General features: G+C 40.8%; 1 protein-coding gene across 1 annotated transcript; it reads left to right on the top strand.

Moving 5' to 3' along the window:
• The first annotated feature begins 6,534 nt into the window (after positions 1-6,534).
• On the top strand, positions 6,535-7,544 carry LOC107086155. Its single transcript, XM_015376937.1, has 3 exons — positions 6,535-6,643; positions 6,771-6,937; positions 7,127-7,544. The coding sequence occupies exons 1-3, from the start codon at positions 6,535-6,537 to the stop codon at positions 7,538-7,540; spliced, it is 690 nt and encodes a 229-aa protein (XP_015232423.1). The 3' UTR covers positions 7,541-7,544.
• The last annotated feature ends 2,614 nt before the right edge of the window (positions 7,545-10,158 follow it).

Raw genomic sequence — 10,158 nt, 5'->3', positions numbered from 1 at the left:
CGGGCTGTTCAGGAGCTCCATGGGGGGGGGTCGAGAAGCTTCGCTGTCTGTCACGAAACTGACGAGCCTCTTTGGTGGCCACCAGTGTGGCCTGTTGTCGGTCTGTAGGCGCATCTGGGTTGACAATCCGGATTACTGGGCTTGTCATCTACAAAGAAATATACTGTTAATCTCAACACCCAATGTCAGCATTACACTGTAAATATTAAATTATTGGTAAACAACTTCGGGGCCTTCACATTTTCAATGTTTACCTGTCTGCACAGAGCCAGTTTTCAGGTACATTTAAAGACAAAAACAATATAAGATGTACAAGTTTGTTTTGAGCTCTTTTTTTATGTGTGTGTATTGTCTTGGGTTGCTTTAACTTGTAATCTACCTTCACTTTCTTAAGGATTTCTAAACATATATATTTCAAAAAGGAAAAAGTCTGATGATAGTTTCACCAAAACTGATATGTCGCCTGCCTCATTTAATTCTGTTTCGTAGCAAATACAATGCAGACACACAAAAAAAAGCAACAAAAAAAACAAAAAAAAAACACAAAAGGGTTCCTGAATGGTCTAATAAGTGGTTCCTAAGAACATGATCATATATTCTTATATGATCATGTTCTTAGGAACCACTTATTAGACCATATTTGGTCCACTTATTAGATTTTGCAGCATCATTTTTTTCCTCCCACAGTTTATATTTGATCACTGCTGCACTTTATGGAATGGAAATGTTAATGTACTATCTGGAAAGCAGTACTAAACGAAATTTCGTTTGGTATACACTCTATGTACACAAAATGACAGTAATATTTGTCAAAGTCATATGTCAATGAATGATAAACATTAACTATTAATATTACCGTTTTCTATAACTAAGATTAGGCTGTGCTAAGATTAGAGACAAGGCATGAAATGGAAGAAGCAACATTATATGTAAAATAAAAAAAATAAAAATAAAAGGCCATCATTAAAAAAATCTATATATGGGTTTATGCAGCTGTATAACTACTTCGTGCTGAAAGGATTTTCCCTCAGCATTGGCATAAATGTTCAGCAGCATCACCAACAAGGCAAATCGAAGGGAGACGTTTAGCTTTGATATTTAACAAATTATTTTTTTTTTTTCTAAACTAGGACCCCAACTTTGCAAAGCTCCAGAGGTGGGGGAAGGGTGATGTTGACCCACCTTGACAGCGATCGTCCAGGGCGGAAGAGAGAGGGAAAAAAAACACAACGATGTGACACACGGCTCTAACAAATAAAAAATAGCCAGAGCCAGACGCTCCGATTGGCCGAAAGTCTACAGTTCTACGTTTCTACAGTTTGCGGCGCTCCGATTGGCCGAAAGTCTACAGTTCTACGTTTCTAGTTTGCGGCGCACTGATTGGCCGAGAGTCTACATTTCTTCGTTTCTACAGACCACCGCAAAACTGTAGACTTTGGACCAATCGTAGCGCCGAATAACTGTAGACTTTGGGCCAATCGGCCGCCGCAAAACTGTAGACTTTGGGCCAATCAGTGCGCCGCAAACTGTAGACTTTGGGCCACAAATCCTATGTTTTATGTCTACATTGTATTTGCTAAGATTAAAACAATGCAGTAAATGAAGATGTCCTCATTACTGGGACTATTTTTATGAAAATAGACAGCTATTTTCATAAAAAATTAGCTTTTTATGTAAATGAAAAAAATGCTTGTAGCACTTGAAAGGGGCCTTTGCACTTTATTAAAAAACAGCTTAAATAGCACTAGGACACTATTTAGCACTGCACTTTAAGCATAGATTTGCACATAAAGAGCAGTTTTCACACAAACTGAATAAAATAAGGCAGGTGAGATGTCTGTTATGGTTTAACAATCATTAGCCTTTTTCCATATATATTCGTTTATAAGTCCTTAAGAAAGCAAAGGTAGATTACAAGGTAAAACCAACCAAGACGATAAGATCCCCATTAAAGAACAGTTCAAGACAAACTTCTACATCTTATATTTTTGTTTTTAAATCTACCTGAAAATCCTCTGTGCAGTATGGTTAACATTGAAAATGTCAAGTCCCTGAAGTTATTTAGTAATAAATATTTACAGTGTAACGCCAACATTGGTTTTTGAGATTAAATGCTGGCGGGCATGCGATCGATGAAAACTATGGATTGTCGTAACAAAACCTGTAGACTTCATGAGAGCAATAGCTCTTAGTCATAGACACTTTCGTTCACTTAGAAGAATCTGAGGCTGAGCACAGTGACATTAGCTACCATACAGGTGGGAGATGGCCCAGATTGGGAAAAGTGCTGAGAGGCTTCAGGGACCTGAGAATCAGGAGTTCTGTGAAAGGAAGGGAAAGGACATTCCTTAGCTTTCTTTAGTTGGCAGATCTTGCTTTTACTGTAGAAGTGACTGCCTAAACTAAACGTCAAACTGCAAATCCAGGGACTCCTCTGTATTTCAAATGTACAGTGCAGTCAAGGCTTTAAGTAGGAAATACAGCTTCTTTAAAGCCAATTGAGAGATAATACTCTCACTCAGATGCCAACACTAAAGCAAGCTACACCATCAGCAGATCACCTCCTCAGGTTCTCATCTATTAGATGCACTGAATCAAGAGTTTTAGGCAATTTCAAGATTTCAGTAGAGTTGTGTTACATGAACATGGTTTCTTCTCCCTTCACTGGTAGTGTTGATACATGTAGTGATGTTCAGAGGGAAGTTTTTGATCTGCAGGCTGACACACTTTTGGCAGAGCACTTTAAGTCAGTCTCACCACTTTATTTATTTACACAAATCAAAATGTCAGAATACATCAATAAAGTAAACGTGACGGAGTGTGACAGAAACCCCTTAGGGCTTATACCAAAGGCCACACCCCTAAAACAACTACACATCAGGCAGCTCACATTATGAAAAACATTTCACTCAAGACAGAAAAGACATTTATAGTGTTACAGTTTTAAATCTTAGCTTTCAGATTATAGAAAATATTTTTAAAGTCGCACATCACTGTCTTTTTTGGATAACAGTATTTTTTTCAACAAATTTCTATAGCGTGTCTCTGAAGATTCCAAATATTTTCCATATTCATTGCATAATTTTGCACCAAAATACCGAAAAGAATTGCACTTAATGATAAATGAAAAGGTTGTCTAGTATTATAAGAATGCATTTGGCAGTACTTAAATTATTGAAACTTTGAGCAGACTGACCTTGTTTTATTATAAAAAGAACAGGTACATGTTTGATAAATATTAATTTCATAAACATTCAACAGCAGTAATTTGATGAAAAGGGGAGCACTAATTGCATCAACTTTAGAAAATGTTAAGCAAACAAAAGCTTTTTGTAGAAGTAGTATTTCTTTTTTTAAGATAACTAGGAAATATACTTGCCCAAACAATATTACAGTATGACAAGTGAATAGATCAATGCATAATATAGAAGAGAATTTTCCACACATTAGGCGACATTCTCAAAGGATCCTTGTACTTTTTGGATCTACATATGTAAGCACACATTTTCATTGATAATGTTAAACAAATAAAGATACAATTCTTCCATTACAGATGACCACCTTGCAGTTTTCCTGCATGTAGCTGTATCAGACAGTGAACCTGAGTTCAATGCACTTGTTAAAGTAGAGGAGAGATTGGACTAATTGAAAATTTAACTACAAAAATGATTGAAACTTTTGCTAATGTTGATAAGCTGTTCAATTATACAATAAGACTTTATTGTTCATGGTAGAGAAGTTCTCGTTAAAAAATATTCCCACTTTTATTTATGAAGATATATTAAAAAAATAAAAAGGTTATTGTATTATTGTGTTTGTTTTACACTATTACTTTTATATACTTATGCTTCTATATACATATAAATATTAACAGAATATGTTTAATATTTTATTGCCAATAGAATCATAAAAAGGCAGAATGAGCATTATAAAATTATTAGTTTAGGAGGTGTGGCCCTCGAGCACATTTTCAGTTTCATTAATTGTCCATCACTGCTGTACGTGGACTATGACTGCTGACATCTTCCACTGAATTCACCGTTTTGACAGAGTTATCCGCACAGAATCCCATAGCAAGTACGCTACCTTCAAGTCCGCAATCGCTGGGGCGTTCTGGGCTACAACCGATCGGACTTGGAGCTCTTCATACGGGCCATCAAAGCTAAGGACCCGGTGGCGTTCGGGTCTGTGACAGATGAGGATGTTGTCCGTTTATACATAACCAGTAATCAAGTTAAACTTCATGTCCAAAGAGCCACACTCAACATTAAGTTAAGACATCCGAAGAGTCCATAAAGGCCACTGAGGAAGTGAAAGGCAATGCAGGGCTGGATGAGAGTGGGGTTAACCTCTTCAAAACACCTTGTATGAAAACTAAAAAGGAAAAGCTGACCGACGAGGCCAAGAATGAGTCAAATTAACTTCAAATATTTATGTGTTGATGTATATTTACAGAGGCTATTGACGAAATGAGGGCAGCACAGCAGCAGCATTTGGAGTGCATCCAGGATCCACCAGACCAACACATGTACAGGGTGGCACACACAACTATTAACGTTGACCTGCCCTACTACAAACGTGTGCCAAACGTGTGCCAAATCGCTGCCAAGCATGATTCCTGGTCTGCAGCTCTAATGGGAAAAATCTAAGCATAAAATGATTAATTAAAATGTTCTTAATATTTTCTCCCTGTGGTTATTTTAAGGTCCTCACTGTGCAGCACGGCCTTATCAGGTTTACCTGATCAGTGGCAATGCGAGCTGGAACGCAGACCGTCGCTCTCAAGCTGTGTTTGGTGTTAAAGGACCGTGACTCAGCACAGCACTGTGGGAAGATGGCTTGCATGGGATCAAGCCATTTTACAGCAGCTCAGTGAGGCTCATCAGGCTATGTTCCCCGCCATCCTCACCAGCAAGGGAGTACATACTGGAATGGGGGCATGTTTCCTTCTTCAAAACAGTCTCCTAAACATTAACAAACATACACTCCACAGGTGTGGTGAGGACAAGAAGGTGGTGCGTCTTCTGCGAGACCGCACAGAAGGAAACACCATGGTGAAGGTGTGGAGGCAGATCCAGGAGAACCATGTGGAGGAGCACCTCCATCGTCTGGATCTCTACACCACACTGCTCATGTCTGTCGCGAAACCTTAAGGGATCGTTGGTGCATTTGGCCAAACTTTCTATCCTCCACCTCCTCAGAGAGAGCTTCCATCAGCTCCTCTCTTGTGCCATGCCTTTCTGCTAGCGGAGGCTAAAAACGTGCAGGACTACAGGAACCAGATCCTGTCCACTTTTGGCACTGTGCTGAAAATGGATTCCACCAAGAAAGTATGTAAACCAAAACATGACGCTACACTTTGATAAATAAAATGGGATTAAAATTACAATGAATTAAAAAAACAAACAAAAAAAACATTAGGAACATGTGGTTTTTTTGTTTTTTTGTTATAACCCAACTCTGTTGTTCTGTTAAAAGTAGGGAAGAAGAATCTACTGACATGAGATTTTTTTCATCTTATACTCTTCTAGGTAGTAAAGAAGCTGTCTGATGAAGGGCGGCACTCAGTTGAGTGGTTCACCAGCATTGAACCAGCACTCACAGATCGTCTTTTTTGTGCTGACTTGTGAGGAATCCAAGGAGAAGCTGGAGCCAATGTGCAGCGGATTGATGGAGAGGGACAATCTGGCTGGTCAACATGTCCCGAGCATCCTGTACGTAGACCGTGGCTGCTGTCCTATTCAGGGACCAACAGCAGTGGAAACCTTGTTCCAGCCTTGGGTGGACAGCGGGATGGTGGTACGTCTCGACATCTTCCACTGGACGCCATCCGAACAGAATCACACAGCAAATATGCCACATTCAGCATTCAGTCGGCGAATGCCTTGGCAATTCTGGCATACAACCGATCCGACCTGGAGCCCCTCGTGGCACTCGAGTCTGTGACAGATGAGGATGTTGTTCACCTGTACATCACCAGGGATCAACTGAAACATCATGTCCGAAGAGTCACACTCGGAGCGCAGGAGACATTCAGGCTGGTCCACGAGGCCATTGAGGAACTGAAAGGTCATGCAGGGCTGGATGAGAGCGGGGTTAGCCTCTTCAAAACACCTGGTATGAAAACTAAAAAGCAAATTCTGACCAACAAGGCTCAGAATGAGTCAAAATGATCTTCAACTGTATATGTGTCGATGCATATTTACAGAGGCTATTGACGAAATGTGGGCAGATACAGCAGCGACATTCGGAGTGCATCCAGGATCCACGAGACCAACACATGTACAGGGTGGCTCACACAACAACCATCAACAACGTTGACCTGCCATACTACAAACGTGTGCGTGGGAGCAACAGCCTGGATTGGATTCCACAAATCGCTGCCAAGCAAAATTCCTGGTATGCAGCAGTAGTGTGAAAAATCTTAGCATGAAGTGATCAATTAAAATGTTCTTAATATTTTCTCCCTGTGGTTTTTATTTTCAGGTCCACACTGTGCAGCACGGCCTTATCAGGTTTACCTGATCAGTGGCAATGCGAGCTGGAACACAGACCGTCGCTCTCAAGCTGTGTTTGGTGTTAAAGGACAGCGACGCAGCACCTACTCTGCGCCTCTTATGGCTCGCCTCAACAACAACTATCGGTACCTGTTTGGAGAGCCTGTGGACATAAACTTTCACGCTCCTGCTGATGTCACCTCTGCTGAGCTGCTCGGGCTGGAATACCTCTTCAGCCAGAGTACAGGGGAGTCTGCCCCCTTCTCCTTTAAGGACATCATGGTCCTGATCCTGATGAGGAGGTGGTTCAACCTGGGCAACCGGAACCAGACGAGGCTTATGAAAGCGACCCAGAGACCTCGAGTGACATCCTGGTTTCTGCTCCGCCTCACATCATGCTCACCAGTGCAGAGACAGCGAACGTTCAACCTCCAGCCTTTGTAAGTAGCTGTTCAGTAGTTTCCCAATGCCGTTTATTTTATGCCTGAAGTTCTGTAACTAAACGGCTTAACATGAGCAAATATGGATGGTTTCATTTGACAAAAGAAGCAGAAGTCAAATTATATGCAACAGTAAACAGAATTAAAGCATGAAACGGATCTAACATTTCTGTGTTTCTCTTTGGACAGGAAGATGTCTGTGGTCCCAGCCCCCTTCCTGGGTATCAGCAGCTGGAGAAGTTCTGTTCGGTGCTGATCGACGTCGGTCTGACTGACGAAAAGCTGTCGCTCAGCACCCAGCAGAGAAACAGCATCCTGGAGGCATGGAATGAAGTGGAGGAGCATGACAAGCAGCCCGAAAAGTTCAGCCAGCGGTACAGGACTCAATGGGGGAATAAGCTGTACTGCAGGACAAAGCGGGACGACCTTGTGGACGCTGCTGTGATCCAGAAAGTAAAGATGTCAAAAAGATACGCGCCAGCACAGCACAACGTCAGTGCACAGAACAACGGACTGATGTATGTTCTTGTGAAGCTGCTGTGGCTGAATGCGCCTCAGGGATCATGCAGCACCAGCCCAGAAAAAAAAAAAAAAACATCCTGAAGGCATATGAGAGGATCCAGCACCGCGTTTTGGTGGAGGACCCGATCCTCATTAGGGCTGGCATTCCTCTGCCAAAAATAAACGCGAAATCAGTTCGGGACTTCATACGGCAGCAGGAGGGGATCCTCAACACAAATGCCACCCTGCAGTCCTCCTCCATCATAAATAAACTGCAGTCCATTTCATCAGCAGACCTTCCTCCAGCACCTCATCAGCCTGCTGTACTCCCTACACCAGCCTACCCGCAGATGACGTATGAGCCCACACCCAGCACAGCAGGAACTAAAGTTCTAAAAGGCAGGACCAGTTTAATAATGCCCACCAACCCCCCTTCACAGCAGATTGTCTCTTCACCTGCACCAGCTGAAGAGACAATCAGTGCTCCTCGGAGAACTGATAAAGAGCCAAACTGGTCAAGAGCCACGCTGTACATGCACAAGATGAAGCAAGATCTCACAGCAATGGGATCGAAGATGCACAAAGTGGACATGTTGCCTCTTTGTTCAGTCTGTGGCCAACCCCTACAGGGCCATAAAAAATATAAAAAGAAGTAATTCTGCCCAATAAAGATGATGTCATCATCTAAAGCTTTGGATCACAGAGTATATGAAAGTTACGAACATTTTATCTTTGTTGTGGATGCGCTAGAGCACTGACTTTGGGCAATTAGTTTGCAGTATATTAGTATTTTAATGTATATAGTTTTTATTGTTCAATTTCAGACATGTTTAAAGTAGTATCTATGGTTATTCTTTGTAAATATTTCGCTAACCATTTTAGTATTTTATTTTATACTATTTCAAGCAAATTTACATAGTTCTTTATTGTAAATATTTCCTGACTTATTTAATAGTACATTCCCTGTATTCGTTTACATACCTTTTATACTTTAAACATATTTTTTAATACTACTTACAGCTGCTGCCCTGTACATTTCCCTTGATGTATGCACTGGGCTCAGAAAAACTTTTAATCCAGCACCGCGTTTTGGTGGAGGACCCGATCTTGAGCAGAACTGGGAACCCTCTGCAAAAATAAACGCGAAATCAGTTCGTGACTTCATACAGCAGCAGGAGCGGATCCTCAACACAAATGCCACCCTGCAGTCCTCCTCCATCATAAACTGCAGTCCATTTCCTCAGCAGACCTTCCTCCTGCACCTCATCAGCCTGCTGTCCTCCCTACACCAGCCTACCTGCAGATGACGTATGAGCCCACACCCAGCACAGCAGGAACTGAAGATCTAAAAGGCAGGACCAGTTTAATAATGCCCACCAACCCGCCTTCACAGCAGACTCCAAATATCGATAAACCTCCTGTCAACCCTCCCGTTCCCTCAACCTTCTCAAACCTTTACCTGGGCTTTCTCCATCCTCCTCCTCCATTTCAGCCTCTGACATGGCTGGCCAAACATGCAGCTGCTCTAGCAGGTGATCCCTGAAGCTGCTTGCCCTTCACAGGCACTGGCTGACGAGACAATCTGTGCTCCTCAGAGAACTGATAATGACCCAAACTGTACAAGCGTAGGACCAAGCAAGAACTCACAGTAGTGCAATCCAAAGTACACAAGGCGGAGAAATTGCCTCTTTCTACAGTCTGTGGCCAACCACTACAGGGCCAGAAAAAATATATTTTTTAAAGTAATTCTGCCCTATAAAAATGATGTCATCATCAAAAGGTCTGCATCACAGAGTATATGAAACTCTCTAATATTTTACCTCTGTTGTGGATGCACCGGCACCATGACTTTGGAGAATCAGTTTGTAGTAGTTTATCAGTGTTTATTTAATGTATATAGTTTTTATTGATCAAGTTCAGACATATTTAAAAATACTATTTATGGTTCTTCATTCTATATATTTCTCCAACCTTTCTAGTAGTACTTTTGTCATTTTACATAGTTGTCATAAATTTTTATTTTTTCATACTTTCAAACATATATTTATGGTTCTTTTATATATTTATTGACACAATAGTACTTTTTCTACCCACATAGTTTTTATACTTTATATATATGGTTCTTCCTTTAAATATTTTCTGACTTGTACAGTATCACAGTTTGTGTTAATGTAAATGTTTTTTATACTTCTAAATCAAGCATACTTTTAAATGTTATTAAAGATTCTTCCTGGCAAACATCTCCTGACTTTACTGCTTTTTTAATTTATGCATTTAAATAATTTTTAATAGCTCAATTTCAAGTATATTTTTATGTTTTTTTATTATAAATTTAGTAGTGCTTTTTCTTTTTATTAACAGTTTTTATAATTAAAACATTTCAAACACTATTTATGGATTCTCCTTATACATCTTTTGTGACTTCAGTGGTTCTTTTTCCAGGTGTTCCTATAATGCGTACCTACAACTTTAAATCACTATAATTCTGACCATCAAGAAATTTTGAGTAACCAAACAGTTCATTATTTGTGATTTAGAAACAGCTGATTATCAGAAATTATGGCAACAGGTGACGCTTAAATCCCCCCCCAAAAAAATCACTGTATATTTCCCCATTGTCCCACAATGGGGAAATTCTCTCTCTGCATTTAACCCATCTCCTAGGGGAGCAGTGGGCTGCCATTGTGCGGCGTCCGGGGAGCTGTGTGGGGTTAAGGGTT

This window comes from Cyprinodon variegatus, unplaced genomic scaffold (genome assembly GCF_000732505.1).
Source record: "Cyprinodon variegatus isolate N-32 unplaced genomic scaffold, C_variegatus-1.0 Scaffold144, whole genome shotgun sequence".
In the NCBI taxonomy this organism is placed as follows: Eukaryota; Metazoa; Chordata; class Actinopteri; order Cyprinodontiformes; family Cyprinodontidae; genus Cyprinodon; species Cyprinodon variegatus.
This window is presented reverse-complemented; position numbering and strand designations above follow the sequence as displayed.

What these genes read in the sequence shown, in the direction of transcription:
- LOC107086155 (XM_015376937.1), top strand. Translation starts at nt 6,535, where the DNA reads ATGCGAGCTGGAACACAGACCGTCGCTCTCAAGCTGTGTTTGGTGTTA. An exon ending in CGCCTCAACAACAACTATCG is followed by an intron (nt 6,644 to 6,770) that starts GTACCTGTTTGG and finishes TTCTCCTTTAAG; the next exon opens with GACATCATGGTCCTGATCCT. An exon ending in ACGTTCAACCTCCAGCCTTT is followed by an intron (nt 6,938 to 7,126) that starts GTAAGTAGCTGT and finishes CTCTTTGGACAG; the next exon opens with GAAGATGTCTGTGGTCCCAG.